Genomic DNA, 16,980 nt, shown 5'->3' with positions numbered 1-16,980 from the left:
GGGTTCACATACACATTTGCACGTATCTCCAACACTCTCATCCTATTCAGACATAATCTATAAAAACATATCATACTCCAGAATGTAACATAACCTATTAAAGGCATAACATAACCTAAAAACCTGTCTCATTCCTTCCTACTCCCTGCTTGCTATTTCTCCATGTTATTGAGTAATACAGAACGGAAATTGTCCACTCGAGACCTGTGGCCGGTTCTGCCGTTAAGTAGGGTGAGGCAGCTGCCTCAGGGGCTGGTGGGCCAGGCAGCGGGTGCCCAAGGCACCCCCCCCCCCAAAGCTGATCTCTTGTCCCTCTATGAGGAGTCTCCTCGCTCTCTTAACTACAGTTCCTACTTCCTACCAATTTAATTTATCACATTTACATTCCACCTTTTGCTCCAATGAGCTCAGAGTGGCATTCATGGTTCTCCCCCTCCACATTTTATCCCAAAAACCCTGTGAGGCAGGCTAGGCTGAGAGCCAGGGACAGGCCCAAGTTCACCCGCTGAGCTTCAGGGCCAAACAGGGATTTGAAGCCAGGTCTTACTCCGACACTCTTAACCCTGGCACCCTGGGAGAAGTGGGGCCTGTTTATATGGCACGTGAGTGTTTTGAAAGTACGGCATGGATGTGACCAACCCCTGAACAGAGGGGAAGTGTGCACATTTTGCAGAAAACCTTTGTACTGTATGACCAAAATGTAACCATACAAAGGAAAGCGCCGCTTCCGTTGCTACACCCAATCTATCAGGTGGCCCCTGGAAGGCTCCCCATGAGGGACTGTGGCCCTCAGGCCTGAAAAAGGGTTCTTCACACACCTGGCCCACTGCTTTTTTCAGATTCACAACCCTCTAAAGCGACTCACAAGAACTTGAAGGGGAACAGTTAGGGTTACCCCCAAAAAGCCCTAAAACTGTCTGTGAATTCCCCCCCAGCCAGGCCTCAAAAGCCTCGCCTCGAGCATTTTAAAAACTGCATTTTCCTCTAAGACAAAAAGCATTAGCTAAGCATTCCGCTTGCTGTAACTAAAAAAGATTGCAACAAGGTAGAGAACAGAGCCCATTGTCTTCTCAGGCCTTTCTCAGAGCCTTTGGCCTTGCTAAAGAACCACACTGCAACTTGCTTTCTGTCCGGGAACCGTGCCAAAGCACAAGAATGAAACAACGGGAACACTCTGAAAACCCTCTCACCCCTTTCCTGGGAAAAGTCCAAAAATGGTCCTAAGACAGCTTTCTGTTCATGCTCAGAGGAACTCATGGGCAGGACTCGTGAAGAAGGGGGAGGGAACTGGAAGGGGATATAAAAACTATGTGCAATGGCTGTGAACTTCGTGCTTGTTTGTGACTTATCACACTAGCTCCTCTGCCCACCCGGGATGGCAGAATAAAGCTCTTTCTCTGGGTTTAACCCCTTGGTGTCGTTTGGCTCCTTTATCGTCCCTGCTAGGGTGCAACATTTTTCCTACCCATGGTTTAAAGGGCCTAGAAAGGCTACAAACTGAAGCCATTAACCGGGTTTTTACAGTATGGTGTACAAAACAAAATGGAGGACGCTGCCCAGTTGCCAGGGCTACAGTTAGGCCTCGACTGCCCACCCAAGTGACATTTGTGCATGGAGTGGGCGAGGGATGGCCTGCCTTTTACCTCAGGCAGCAAAATCTGTTGGGATGGCCCCAATAGTGAGGGATAGTGTGGGGTGAGAGGACGGTCAAGCAGACAACAGAGGTGGGCCACCTCTGGGTTGATGTAAGGGAGGCAGAGAGGATCATGGGATCGAGGTCTCTACTTTGGCATGTCCTTCGTATAAACATTGATTCCCGCGCATGGGTTTCAAAATCTCAAGTTGTGCCAATCTTCTATGATAAGGTAGGGATTAACAAATAAGGAACGGCCTCCGCTAGGGGTGCCAACAAGAATAAAATATTTTGGGGTGGGGGAGCCAGGCAAGCCTCGCCCCCACATAATCGATCACAAGATGTGGCCCAAAACACACGGACAACTCCAGATGTAAAGATATGTGTTTTGAAGAGCTGGAATTTTGTGGGGCTGGCCCTCTCAGATATAGGAGATGCCTTGAAATAAAGATTACTATTTTCACGGAGAGATTAGGAAGAGAGGAAGCTGCCTCATAGCATTGGGCCAGTCAATCTCAGTACTGTCTACACTGGTTGGCAGCAGCTGGTCTCCATGGTTTCAGACAAGGGAGTGTTTCTACTTATTCACAGAGGACTGAACCTGGGACCTTCTACAGGCAATGGTCCTAGCAAGGTTATGCCTCCTCAGATCTTTTGCCTTAGCTGAGGTGACAAGCTGCAGGCTGGTGGATTGGGCGCATGCCAGGCATTTTCCCATCCCTCCTGCCAAAAGTGATGATGGTCAATGACCACATAGGTCTAGGCCAGGAATCCTCCATCAGTTCTGAACCCACTATAGATGCTCATGGTCCACGTCCACAAAGCCATTGTTGCTGCCCTCAGCTCCATTCTGCTGCCTCTGCACCAGCTGCCAGTAGACGCCCTTCTTCTCCATCAGTTCCAGGTGGGTCCCTTCTTCCTGGATTTCCCCATCTTCCATGACCAGGATGCGGTCGGCACGCTCCACGCTGCGCAGGCGGTGGGAGATGAGCAAGACAGAGCGCCTGTGGCGAGCCTCCCCTTCGTAGATCTCCTTCTCCACCTGCGGAGTAAAGAAAAAAGGAGTTTGCTGGCAGGGAGGTAGCCAACTTCTTCCCCTTAACCCAGTTGCCTCCCGAGTTGCTTTTGGAGGGCTCCTGTGCCTTAAATGAATCATACATCAGGAAAAGCAGCGTTTTCTTTTCTTTCTTTTTTATAAGATTTATTTATTTGGTTTTTCAAATTATAATTTTACAGTCACAGCTCGCAACACAAAAACAAGACTCCAAGCAATCTCTTGGACTCCCCTCCCCTCCTTTGTGGGTCCTGTTGTTAATCATTTCCTCCTGCATGAGAATCCAGATCTTTTACCTCTCCATTGTGTCCAAAATTCAGCATCAAACTACAAGTGCTATTCCAACCCTACTAACAATTTTAACTGTTTACAATGGCTTTTACGATAAGTTATATATTTTCCCCATTCCTTATTAATAAAGAAGAAGAAGAAGAAGAAGAAGAAGAAGAAGAAGAAGAAGAAGAAGAATTTATTTATACCCCACCCTCCCCGGCCAGAGCCAGGCTCAGGGCGGCTAACAACAGTAAAATTACAGTAAAAACATAATGGGGGGGGGGACCAATGTAAATTACAGGTTAAAATGCAATAAAAAATTTGGTCTTCCTGATCATCATCATCCCAACATGAAAGAGGCTGCGGGAAAGATTTTTTATTCCTCCCCCATCAAGCATGGTGTTAAGCGTATAGGCACCCCACCTTGTAAAATCTTCCCACAAAAAGGGTGGAGAGGGAACATCTGTCTATCCTCCTGGCCGCCTGGCAAGAAAGCCACAGGGGGAACTGCTGCAGTGACCGTCTATTTCTGTAGGTATTGGACCCTTTTTCTAGAATATCACAGTAGAGGCATCCAACGCCTCTGGGCTTCTACCCCTCCACGGGCCCATCTTACCTGCTGCTGGCTCTCTATGTCGAGGGCGCTCGTGGCATCGTCCAAGATCAGCACTCGGGGGTCTCGGATCAGGGCCCGGGCAATGGTGACCCCCTGTCTTTGGCCGCCGGAGATCTGGCCCCCTGTTTCTCCAGCATCTGCAGGGAGGAACAGAAATGGCAGCAGTGGGGAATTCCTTTGCTTCCATCAGAACTAGGACAGTCTCCTGCCTGACACCCTGAAGAGCTGCTGCCAGCCTGTGTAGACATTACTAAGCTAGATAGACTTAGTCTGAATCACTATCAGACAGCTTCCTATGTTCTCTGAGACTTTCTAGGTCCAGCTTAAAAGTGGCCAAGAAATCAGACACTCAAGACCTTCCCTTCCCTTTTGGCAACCAATATCCAATGCGGGGCCGGCCCATCCATGAGGCAAAGTGAGGCAACTGCCTCAGGTGGCAGGATTCACCGGGGCAGTGGGTCCCGATGTTGATCTTTCTCCTTGCCTTTTTCCTTATGTAGAGCATCCCTTGCTCCTTCTTCCCTGGCGGGGAGGGGGGAATCCTTTAGGGGTCTGTCTCCGGTGCCAAAATGTTTTGGGCCAGCCCAGATCCATTGCTACCCCATCCCACGGCTGGCAGGGCTGTGGGGCAGATGGTTCAACTTTCTGAGGGCCACATGCTGGTGACAGGTGGGTCCAGAGGCAAAAAGTGGGCAGAGCAAAGAATGTATGGTTGACTGGGCCGAAATCTTTGCATCTGCTGGCAGAAGCTGAACTGAAACAGAATCCCTGACAAAGGAGCCTGCGTTTCATGGTACCATCGCACTGAGATTCCAGGGCAGGGGCAAAACCAGACTTTATTTCACCCGGGTCAAAGACCCAGTTTGGCACCCCCTGATGCACAGTTGTGCACGCACACACACACACAAGCTGGGAGTCTCAATGACGCCCCTCTGGAGGCTTCACCCATGGCAAAAAAAAAAAAAATGCTAGTTCTCCCATAGCTACAGCTCAGCTCCAGGGTTTTGTTCTTGTGTTTTTTAAGGAAACAAGAAAGCTAATATTTATTAAAGGAAATCTATATTTGCCAAACAAAAAGAACTAGGGGGGTCTTTCCTAGCAGGGCTGCCATATTTTGAAGAGCAAAAAAAGAGGACTCATTTGCCAACTTCTGCTTTTAACTATGGATCACACTCATTTTTTAAAAAAGAGGACATGTCCTGGAAAAATAGGACATATGGCAACCCTAGGTGGAGAGAGAGCCAAAGCATGCCTGCTCTCAATAGGGAAGCAGGAAGTGAGGTCAGCAACCCTAAGAATATCAGTCAAAAATGCTGAAGGACACTGACACAGGTCAGTGCAAGGAGAACGGTCTAGGGCATTTGGAGGTTCCTCTATCTACCTTGTTCTCGTGCAGATGCATCAGCCTACGGTGCAAGCCAGGTTAAACCCCCACACTTGCAACACCCGTCCAGACAGGGAGAGGTCTTTTCCAGAACTGGTTACTACTACTGAATCCTTTTGGTTAAGGTGGAGAAGCCACAGATTGAACCCAGAACCCTTCTGCATGCAGAGAATCTGCTCTGGCCCTGAGCCACAATCCCCTCCCATGGATTCCTTACCAGGGTTAGACGGGGATTTGGAGAAGTGGGCGGGTCTGGGGAGGGGGTCCCTACCTGTGTCATAGCCGCAGCTCATCCTGGCAATGAATCGATGTGCTCCCACTCGCCTGGCCACCCCTGCCACTTCCTCCCGGCTCTTCTCCCCCAAGCCGTAAGCAATGTTCCTGTGCAGGGACCGGGCAAAGAGCACTGGGCTTTGGCTCACCAGCGCCACCTGCAGGGAGGGCAGAAGAGTTCGTTAGAGAATTGGGAAGACTTTTTAAAATTCCAGGGTATTGCCAAGGAGAACCCAACGGTGCATTTGTAGACTAGGGAGGAAGAGGAATTCATTTGGCTTGCCCTTGCGGTGCACAAAACTGATCCAACACGCCTAAACTTGCTGCTGACTGGAATGCAAGTCCTGGTTGGATCACACACTTTTAAAAGGGGGGGAAAAACACTGAAGAATTTTCAAACTACAGTGGTACCTTGGGTTAAGAATTTAATTTGTTCTGGAGGTCCGTTCTTAACCTGAAACTCTTCTTAACCTGAAGCACCACTTTAGCTAATGGGGCCGGCCGCCACCGTGCAATTTCTGTTCTCATCCTGAAGCAAAGTTCTTAACCCGAGGTACTATTTCTGTGTTGGCGGAGTCTGTAACCTGAAGCGCCTGTAACATGAAGCGCCTGTAACCCAAGGTACCACTGTATACAACTATCCAATAAGAATATAGATCACAAGGTTACAAAATTCTTAGGAAAGAAAGCTTCAGAACTAGGGATAAATTGGGGAAAATGCACTTCTCAAGCATTTGTGACAGTTTATCTGCACAAAAATATTCTTTCCGTAAGAGACGTGTACTAAATGCGGGTTTCAAAGATGGATGCCTTGAGAAGCATGCATCTTAGGGGTGCATTAAAATGCATGCAATATGAAGACACTTTGTGCACTCTTTTTTTAATAATATGCACAACTCGGAACGGACCTATGACTGAGCATCAGTAGGACTAAACTATGACAGATTAGTCCATCCTTTGCATGGAACTGGAAAGTGGTTCTAAAATGACTCCAGCTGGAGAAAAGGAGGCTGACAGGCCGATGAAGCAAAACCAAGGCTGAAAATTGCCCTCTGCTCTCAACATGTGTTTTCCTGTGTTGCATAAGATGATGCCGATTGCAAAAGGAGCTCAAAAGATATGGAGAATGTGCTTTGGAGAAAGCAACTAAAAATAAGGGGAGTCGCAAAGGAGAAGACAACCCATACCACCCCTGACCTGCTGAAATACAAGAAAGGCACCTTCGTTCTCTGTTCTGGGGCGAGATCCTCCCTTACCTTTTCATGCAGGAAACGGTGGTCGTATTTGCTCAGCTCTCTGCCATCCAGGGTCACCTGCCCGCTCTGGGGCTCGTAGAACCGCTCCAGCAGAGCCACAAGGGTGCTCTTTCCTGACCCTGAAGGGCCTACCAGGGCAGTCACCGTGCCAGGGCGCAGCTCTAAGGACACTCCCTGTGGGCAGGAGAGAATGAATAAGGCTCAGGTAGCCCTGAGTGCTCACTGGAAGGACAGATCGTGAAGCTGAGGCTCCAATACTTTGGCCACCTCATGAGAAGAGAAGACTCCCTGGAAAAGACCCTGATGTTGGGAAAGATGGAGGGCACAAGGAGAAGGGGACGACAGAGGACGAGATGGTTGGACAGTGTTCTCGAAGCTACCAGCATGAGTTTGACCAAACTGCGGGAGGCAGCGGAAGACAGGAGTGCCTGGCATGCTCTGGTCCATGGGGTCACGAAGAGTCGGACACGACTAAACAACAAAACATGCCAAGCAGTGGCAGTGTTTGGGGGGGGGGTTTCAAATATACTGCACATTATCAATGTCAGTTTTGGGGGTCCCAAAAGTCCAGCCCTCTGCAATGCAGAAATCTTTTGCCTGGTGCAGGACTTGAACCCATGGCCCTGAGATTGAGAGTCTCGTGCTCTTCTGACTGAGCTACCCAGCTTTATTCCATTCAGGTTCCTTCTCTAAGAGTCTCGCCTGGTCTGTCCAACATTCTCTTTGTGCCCCCTTCCTGGGACTCTGTCTCCCCCCACCCTCAGTCCCAGCTTCTTCCTTCCCTTTATCCCCAAATACCTTCAGCACAGGAGGGCCTTCCCGGTCGGGGTAGGAGAACGAGACGTCTCGCATCAAAACGTGCCCCTGCAGATCCTGGGGTGTTAGCGTCCCCGAAGAACTAATCTGGGGTGTCCGGTCGATGTACTCAAACAGCTTCTCAGAGGAGCCCACAGCTTTTTCTACACGTGGAGAAACGGAGAGCAGGGCCTGCAAAGAGGGGAAGGAGAAAATCTGTGATGGAGGAAGCATTGGAGGAGCCAGGTCACTGGTCCCTCAAATTCAGTATTGTCGGATTCTCAGACCTAGCTGGAAATATCGCCAGGGACCTCGGCACCTTTTCCTTTCCCCTATGTTGGTCTTTAGGGACGTGGGTGGCGCTGTGGGTTAAACCACAGAGCCTAGGGCTTGCCGATCAGAAGGTCGGTGGTTCAAATCCCCGTGACAGGGTGAGCTCCCATTGCTCAGTCCCTGCTCCTGCCCACTTAGCAGTTCGAAAGCACGTCAAAGTGCAAGTAGATAAATAGGTACCGCTCCGGCGGGAAGGTAAACGGCGTTTCCATGCACTGCTCTGGTTCGCCAGAAGTGGCTTAGTCATGCTGGCCACATGACCCGGAAGCTGTACGCCGGCTCCCTCGGCCAATAAAGCGAGATGAGCGCCGCAACCCCAGAGTCATTGGTCAGGGGTCCCTTTACCTTTATGCTGGTCTTTGCTCTCCTGAACCCTGCTGTGCGTCCCTGGCCCCCAAAATAAAAACTTACCTTCACTGCTGTGGAAAACTCCATTTCGTAGAGGACAAACGTAACGAGTTCTCCGCTGCTGACGCTTCCCAAAGTGACCAGGTGCCCTCCGTAGTAGAGAATCCCCACCTTGAGAGCCAGGCCGGAGAGCTGGAAAGGGAAAACGGGGCTTGAGGGAGAAACTCCTCTCCAAGGATGCTTGAAGCTGAGCAATCCAGAGTCAAACCGGTCGCCTGTCCAGCTCAGTATAGCCTGCACTGACTGGCAGCGACTTCCCAGTGTTTCAGGCAGGGGTCTCGTCCAGCCCTACTTAGAGGTGACGTGAGATTCACCTATTGCATGCAAATGAGATTTCCTGCCACTTGGCCGCATTGCCTTCCCTTAAAGGCAAAATAATATGCCGGACCTCATGGTTCTAAAAAGCTGTTTAAACTGGAAGAAGGGAAGCTGTCTTACACAGAGTCAGATCCTTTGTCCATCTAGCTAAGTGTGTGTGTTTTAAATTTATTTGGTTTTTCAAATTAAAAGTTTACATACATATATCAATTATCAAAAACAAGATTCCAAGGAATCTCCTGGACTTCCATCCTCCCCTTTGTGGGTCCCGTTATTAATCATTTCCTTCTGCATCTTTTATGATAGCCCAAATCTTTTACACCTCCATTGTATCCAGAATTCACCCTCAAACTACAAGTGATATTCCAATCTTACCAATGATTTTAACTGTTTACAATGGTCTTTCCATCTAGCTAAGTGATATTGACACGAGGGTGGTCAAAGTGGGCCGCAAGAGTACAAAACCCACGCAGGCCACAAGGTGAATTACATTTCTATATCGTAAATTAAAGTGTTTGGAATATACAGCGGTACCTCGGGTTAAGTACTTAATTTGTTCCGGAGGTCCGTTCTTAACCTGAAAGTGTACTTAACCTGAAGCACCACTTTAGCTAATGGGGCCTCCTGCTGCCGCAGCACGATTTCTGTTCTCATGCTGAAGCAAAGTTCTTAACCTGAAGCACTATTTCTGGGTTAGCGGAGTCTGTAACTTGAAGTGTATGTAACCTGAAGCGTATGTAACCCGAAGCGTATGTAACCCGAGGTACCACTGTATTTAATATATATAATTAATATATATAATTAAACAAGCAATTAATAGATTTAATTATTAAACAAATTTAATACACAAACAGGTGTATGCATTTTTGTTAATGATGCATGACACAAAACTTATTTTTTTTAAGGCTTCAAGATATGTTTTTGTTGTGGTTGCTGCCATAAAATGCTACGTGGCCAATGGCTGCAGGTTGGACCACCCTGATCTACATTGACCAGCAGTGGCTCATTGGAGTTTTTTTTTGGGGGAGGTGGCATTTCCTGCTTTCCCTGGAAGTGCCAGGTATCAAACCCACCACCTTCTGCAGATGCTGTCACTGAGCCACAATCCACCCTGGGAGACCCCACATCCTTCCCTCTCTCAGCCTTCCCAAAGGTTGCACTTTCCAGTTGTTTCGGAAACCCCCAAGAGCCCTGTGGCCCAATTCCAGCCTCCATCTCCATCCCCCGCCCGACCAAAACTGGAGCACTTTGGGTCCCTTACGTCGCTAGTCCACATGGAGGCCGCGTAGGCCACGGCCTCCCACTTGTTCAGCTTGTAGGTCTCCTGCAGCTTCTGGTCGTAGCGCCGAGCGGCGCCGTCCTCGTTGGCAAAGCTGCGGACGGTGGAGATGGCCTGGAAGGTCTCCGTGGCCACTTCGTTGGCCTTGGCTAGGGACTCCTGGACCTGCAGTGCCAGGTTCTGGGAGAGGAGAAAAGGCGGGTCAGTGGAGCAGGCGCTGGGGAAGCAAAAAATGAATGAAAGAAAGAAAGAAAGAAAGAAAGAAAGAAAAGAAAAGAAAAGAAACGGGACAAGGAACTTGTATCTATCTATCATCTATCTATCAATCACAAAGTAATAATCCTAACTAGGGACGCGGGTGGCGCTGTGGCTTAAACCACAGAGCTTAGGATTTGCCGATCAGAAGGTTGGCAGTTCGAATCCCCGCGATGGGGTGAGCTCCCGTTGCTCAGTCCCTGCTCCTGCCAACCTAGCAGTTCGAAAGCACATCAAAGTGCAAGTAGATAAATAGGTACCGCTCCGGCGGGAAGGTAAACGGCGTTTCCGTGCACTGCTCTGGTTCGCCAGAAGCGGCTTAGTCATGCTGGCCACATGACCCGGAAGCTGTATGCCGGCTCCCTCGGCCACTAAAGCGAGATGAGCGCCGCAACCCCAGAGTCAGTCACGACTGGACCTAATGGTCAGGGGTCCCTTTACCTTTACCTTAATAATCCTAAATAAATAAGAATAAAAATGAGCACCCCACCCCCAAGACCATTCCATTGTAACTATCTAACCTCCAAAAATTTCAACACGTCTTGCGATGGTTTGACCCCTTTCCGTCTAAACAGTACAGATTCTACAAACACCCTCCGTATCTCCTCAGAATCATTTCTCCTGCATATTCCCCTTCTTACCTTAACAGCACGTTGATTTATCATTAATAGCTAGCTAGCTAGATACTTTATTACGGTCGGAGACCAGCTTATAAAACACACTTGGGGGTAGCTATATTCCACCACATTTGGGACATAATTCCCATTTTCCTGGCACCCCCTCCAACGCAACACCAAATATTCCTTGTGTCCCTTTGAAAAGACGGCCATTTATCCTAAAAATTGGCGAGTTTCGGTAGGGGGCAGAAGCAGGGAAATTGGAGCACAGAAACCGCCCCTTAAGTGGTGGTCACATTTACTTCAGTTGATCTTAGTTGGCAGAGTCTCTCTCGCTCTCCTTTTTAGGGGCAGTCTAAAGGAAGAGCCACATCGAAAGCACAAAGAATCCTGAGAGTATTATTAATTATTATTATTATTATTAGAATTTATATACCGCCCTATACCTGGGGGTCTCAGGGCGGTCCACAGAATAAAATCAAGATATAAAACCAAAAAAAGCACAGCTTTCACCTCAGAGAGCTACAATTCCCAGCACCCTCAACAAACTACAGTTCCCAGGATTATTTGAGGGGGAGTTTTCTATACAATGTGGATCTGCCCATTACCACTGAATACCGTTATGGGGGGGAACGACAGCCTTGTCGAGAGAAAGAGATGGGGTACCGAGTTCGAATGACGCCCAGCAGGACCCTGCATGGCACTCCTGGTTATTTGGGTACCTTGTGAAATTTCCCAGAGAGCTTTGGCACCAGCAGGATGAAGGGCAGGGCCACCGTGACGAAGAGGGTCAAGGGCACCGAGAGCCACAGCATCATGGCGTAGAGGAAGACCCCTCGCATCAGGTACCACATCAGCAGGCTGAGGTCGCTGCTGAGGGCCTCGCTCATGGTGTCCGTGTCAGTCGTCACCCGGGAAGTAATGTCTCCTGTAAGGAAGGAGGTCAAGGATGGTGGGACAGCAGAGGTTCAAGGTAAGCGAAGATGACCCAACAGCTGTATAATATATGCAAGGAAAACCGGGTGGGGGGGATCATTCCAAATAAAATGTCTTCTATCCCCGATAATAATAACAATAATAAATTTTATTTCTACCCCACCCTCCCCAGCCAAGACTGGGCTCAGAGTGGCTAACACCAGGCGCAAAACAATTGATTAAAATATAACTTAAAAACAAGATTAAAATACAACATTAAACTTAAAACGCAGCCTCATTTCAGTAGAAACTCAAATCAAAAACTTTTTGGGGATGAAAACGTCAAATCTTCACCAAGGCCAACTATCCAGACTGGTCCTACGTGGGCCAGAAAAAAAGCCAGGGAAATCCCCAGATAGGAGTTCCATCACAGGAGGAGAAAGGAAAAAGGATGGAGGGGAAGGGGATCAAGTAGATTCCAGGCCAGAGGCCAGGCAGGACAACTCTGCATTTCCAGGAATGTGAAAACTTTCCAAACCAACCAGAGCAGCTGAAATCCACTCCTGCTTTTTAGCTTTTGAGGAAAACGTGTTGTTTGGATGAGCACGGAAATAAATGAGGATCTGTGTTGAATTATGTTGGGTTAGATGAGTGGTTCCCAACTTTTTTTTGGCTGTGCCCCACCTAAGCATCTCTAAAATCCTGATGCCACCCCCTCCCCCCACTGACATATAATTCTTATTTTTAAAAAGTAAACTCCTATTCATGTGGGGGAAGCCTAAAAGGCCTTTAACTTGGTCTAAACATTCTCAAATTGCCCCCCTTAAAAATCAAATCCCCCTCCCCGTGGGGGGTTAGATCCTTGAGCCCAGCACCGCCATCATCAGGATTTGGGGGCAGAAAGTGCACATTTCAGAGGAAGTAGTTTTTGTTTGGTTTTTTTAAAAAAATATTTATTTGTTACAATTTACAAATCACCTTTCACATAAGCCTGAAGGTGATTTGCAATCGCCCATTTAACTCTACTTCCACTGTGCTCTAGGGGTTGGGCGATATCCGGATTTCAACATAGTGATATATCAGCAGCTAAACATCGCAATATATCAATATATCACGATGTCTGAAATATGGATGGAACTATGTAGAGGCGAGCGCTGCTGGTTCAGGAAGCAGACTACACGTGATTTGAGCCACCAAATAAGTACCTTGTTGTTTCTTTGGAAATGCTACATTTTGATGGGTTTCCCCCACCGCTAAAACCCCCCAGCTTCAATCCAAATTGAGAAAAAGGACGAGCTAACTGCATTGTAAGCCGACTATGTGGACACAGCCATAAAATAAAAGGAACCAGGGTTCAAGTCCCCGCTGGGCCCTGAAGCCTTGGGTTTGTCGCTACTTTTCAGCCTGGCCTACCTCACAGGGCAGTTGTGGGGGGATTAAATGGGGAAGAACCACGTGTGCCACCTTCGAGCTCCTTGGAGGAAAAGGCGGCATATAAAAGCAATGAACAAACACTGTATTTTTCGCTCCATAAGACGCACCTAGTTTTCAGAGGAGGAAAACAAGAAAAACAATATTCTGAACGAAACAGTGGATGTATGATTTTTGTGGTTCATGCTGTGGCCACAGACATGATATGTGATTTGACAGTGAATTTGGGGTGACCCAATGCAAAAATTCTTGAAGCTACCAGCATGAGTTTGACCAAACTGCAGGAGGCAGTGGAGGACAGGAGTGCCTGGCGTGCTCTGGTCCATGGGGTCACAAAGAGTCGGACGTGACTAAACGACTAAACAACAAATGCAAAAATCCTGAGAATCCATGTGGATCCGTGCTTTGTAACCACGTTTTTGCTTTGTTTCAACACCTACTTCCCTCTTTAAAAAAAAACACAAAACATGATCTGCTTTTCACCCCTGGGCAATTCGGCTCCAGGTACCACGCATTCACTCCATAAGACGCACAGACATTTCCCCTTACTTTTTAGGAAGAAAAAAGTGCGTCTTATGGAGCGAAAAATACGGTGATTTAAAACCCCAGAAGAGCTTTAAAATTGTTTTTGGGGGAATGATACAAATTAGCACGAGGCAGCGATCTGAAAAAAAATGATGCAATAATCATCCAGAAAATAAAAGAGTACCTAAACGTAAAGACAAGTCCCATTCAGTGCAGAGTCTGGTTTTACCTGTCTTGTTTGCGTGGAAAAAGCCGACTTCCTGTCGCAGGACGGCTCTGAAGACGTTGCTCTGGAAGCGAGTGTGGAAGTGGTTCATGGTGGTGTTGTAGAGATAGTCGCACAGGAACTCAGCCAGAGCGCTGAGAGAGAAAAGGAGAGGTCAGAAAGGGAGGGTGGACCTCTGCCTTCCAACACCCCACTTTCTCCCCCCAAAAAACCTTCCTAAAACCTCTCCACCTGCTCCGTACCTGCCAACGGTGAGGGCGGACATCATCCAGAGAGCTCTCTCGAAGGCAGAGGGGTCGGCCTCACCGGTGATCCAGTCGGTCACGTGCCCTGTGTAGTACGGGATCGCCATCTCCCCTACGACACACAAAAGGGGGAGAGACCCTCAGGACTCGGGCAACCCAGGGAAAAAATGGTAGGCGTGGGGTGGAGGTGGGGGTAACAGGAGCTGGAGGCTTCGGTTTCGGTGTGAGAAGTGGGGTGTAGCAGGCTTAGACTGTGGTGTATCCCCCTTTCTCAGGCTACAACTCAGTCTTCACCAACCCAGAGCCCTCTGTATATTCCGGCCTGCTCATAGGAGCCAATTCCTAGGGAACCTGGGGGCTTCGGTCCCCCACAATAAAATATTTGAGGTGTGTGTATACTGCGTCATGTGATTATGTGGGGAGGGGCTTACCTGGGCCCCCACAATATTTTATTCAAGTTGCCACCCCTGGGCCTACTACTTGCCCAGCCCAGCAATGTCTCTGTTATCATGCACCAAAATTAATCTAGTCCTGAAGCTGCGAGGAAATTGCACCCAGGCCTCAAATCAAAGGCGGCGAGGAATACTGAGACTTGGCTGAAATTTGCATTTGTTGCATCTGAGTAGATGGTGTTGGGTGAAAACAACCAATAAATTGAAACCAGCCGGCAGCAGGTCAGACAAACACCTACCAGCACTCCTCCACACATGATCTAGACTACAATTAACCTGTGGGACTCATTGCTACAAGATGCTGGGAGGATCAGGAGCATACATAACTTTCCCAAAGAAAAAGGCTGGATGAATACGAAAAGGATATCAGGTTTCTTGGTGGCTTCCCACAAGCAAACCACTCGTCTCGCTGCACAGACACCCTCAAGATGCAGAGAGAGACGGACCCAGAGGGGTAATTCTTACTTTTAGGAAACATCTGAAGGCAGCCCTGTTTAGTGAAGTTTCTAATGTTTGAAGTTTCATCGCTTTTTTATTATTAATAATATTCTGTTGGGAGATGCCCAGAGTGGCTGGGGAGACCTGTCCAGATGGGCGAGGTATAAATATATTATTATTATTATTATTATTATTATTATTATTATTATTATTACAAGTAAAACTCTGCACCGGAGGGAGAGCTGGGAAGGGGGCTAGAATGAATATCCCCCTAGGGGATAGGTTTGAGACCCCCAACCACCCCCAACCACTCACTTACCCAAGGACGAGACCACCAGCAGCACAGCGATGGCTACGAACCTCAGCACATCTGGCCTCATGGTGGCGACAAGGCGCCAAAAGGACGCAGAAGATTTCGTCTCCACCTCCCCCTTCTCGTGGGGGGCGAGGTGGTGCCACAACAGGGCCGATGCCCCCACAACAACATAGCTGAGGGCAAACACATCAGCCCGGGCCCAGCCGTGAGCCAGCTCTAGGGCGACCCCTTCAGACAGAAACAGGTATTGCAGGGTTGTGTAGCAGGGGACCAGGAAACTGAGGAGGAGCGCTGCAGGCAGGAGGCTGTCTTGGAGGGCCCCTGGGCCCCCGGGTCCCCCACAGCAGGTGGCAGCACAAGCCGAGAGGGTCAGCAGCAGGCACCGCGCCAGGGCAGCGGCCCAGGACGCCACCAGGGGGCTCCAGCAGGGCAGCCTCAGCAGATGCCAGGCCAGGCGGAGGGCGAAGAAGTCCAGGAGCGCCACTGGGGGGATCCAGACCCAGGGCAGCCAAGAGGGCTTCATCTTCTCTGCAGCTGGCAGGATCCTAGAGAGAGACAGAGAGGAGCAGCTGCCTTCGGAGGAGAGGCCGGCAAAGTGCAGTTCTGGAAAGCCCCACTGAAAAAGAAATCAATCAAGAATCCGGATCAGGCCAAAAATCTCATCTGGGGGAAAAGCAGCAGACCATCACGACGGCGCCCAAGGAAGAAGCAGCCGCCGCCGCCGCAACGCGCAGCAAATCTGCAGCCGCGCACCCAGTTCTCCGTTCCCAACGGAGGACGGAGCTGATCTAGCCGGAAAGTTTCTTTCTGCTGCAAATCGACGTCGCTAAAAGAGGTTAAAAGGAAGGGCGACGGCGCGCCCTCTGGCGGCCCTACGCCTCTCGCGCCTCTTTGCGCGAGGGAATTAAAAAAAAGGGGTTTTTTAAAGGAACAGCTTCGGGTGTGTTCTGTATATCCTGGGAGCTAAAAGTGGAAGTGGAGTCAAAAGGGGAGAGAGGTTTGCAGCCTTCCGTCAGCCGCGCCTCTCTTCTCTGGAAAGCCCCTCTGACCAGCTCGGATCTTCAGGGAAGCGCGGCCGTTTCTGGGAAGTGGAAAACGAAAGTAATTTGGTCGTTCAGAAATATCTCAGAGGTGGGAAGGGCTGGAGGACGAGAAGGAAACAGCCCGTTAGAAAGGACTGGAGGGGGAAGGGAGTTGCAAATGGCTTTGTGTCTCTGGCAGGATAAATTATGTCTGCAGGGCAGGCGGCGATTCAACCGGTGAAGCTTTTCCTACTAGATGCGTGGAGATGCAATGGGCAAGCTTCACCAGTTGGATTTTGTCAGGCAGCAGGAAAAAGTAGGAGGGAGTTTCCTAGGGGTGAAAACACACACTCTGCATCTGGCTAGTGCATTTACATTCCACTTTTCGATTTATTGCCATTTGGAAAAAAGAAACACGCGTGTCCGCCCGTCCACACGTGCTTCTTGCACAGAATATCAGGGAGGTGCGTTTGCACACTCGCCAGGGCACACGGCCGCCGCCGCCGCCACGGATGCAGCAGAGCCGTCGACTGAGCACCGGGGAATCGTGGAGCTGGTAGGGCACCCCAGAGATCCTGTAGTCCAACCCCAATGCTCAACGATGTCTCTCGCCTTCTCTCACCATCTGCGTGCAGGGCGTCCCTTGCACGTGCGAATCCCCCCATCTGCCCCGCCCCGTAGCCTCGATCTGTGCGAGGAAGGCCTTGTACTCTGCACATGCTCTGGACCACTCTCGCCATCGCGATTATTCCGCATGCCGGAGGGTTAACACGCGTTCTTTCATTCAGAAATGTGAGCCTCGGCATTGGCAACAGGTTCTGGAGCGGATCCCCGGAGGATCAAGTGTCCAGCATGCTCCGGAGAGCTGGCTGCCAGTAACCTGAGCGCTGGGGAAGCGGCTTGGGATGCCTGAAGA

At 49.4% G+C, this 16,980-nt stretch overlaps 1 protein-coding gene across 1 annotated transcript; it reads right to left on the bottom strand.

Moving 5' to 3' along the window:
* Nucleotides 1-163: 163 nt before the first annotated feature.
* TAP1 (transporter 1, ATP binding cassette subfamily B member) lies at nucleotides 164-16,939 on the bottom strand. The gene is made up of 11 exons (XM_080991927.1): nucleotides 15,046-16,939; nucleotides 13,834-13,948; nucleotides 13,595-13,725; nucleotides 11,217-11,422; nucleotides 9,605-9,802; nucleotides 8,029-8,157; nucleotides 7,288-7,476; nucleotides 6,490-6,663; nucleotides 5,232-5,391; nucleotides 3,577-3,713; nucleotides 164-2,675 (listed from the first exon to the last, which is right to left on the bottom strand). Exons 1-11 carry the CDS (start codon nucleotides 15,563-15,565, stop codon nucleotides 2,427-2,429), a joined length of 2,208 nt encoding a protein of 735 aa, XP_080848053.1. The 5' UTR covers nucleotides 15,566-16,939; the 3' UTR covers nucleotides 164-2,426.
* Nucleotides 16,940-16,980: the final 41 nt, after the last annotated feature.

Source organism: Podarcis pityusensis (assembly GCF_964106645.2).
Source record: "Podarcis pityusensis genome assembly, chromosome: 2".
Taxonomy (NCBI): Eukaryota; Metazoa; Chordata; class Lepidosauria; order Squamata; family Lacertidae; genus Podarcis; species Podarcis pityusensis.
This window is presented reverse-complemented; position numbering and strand designations above follow the sequence as displayed.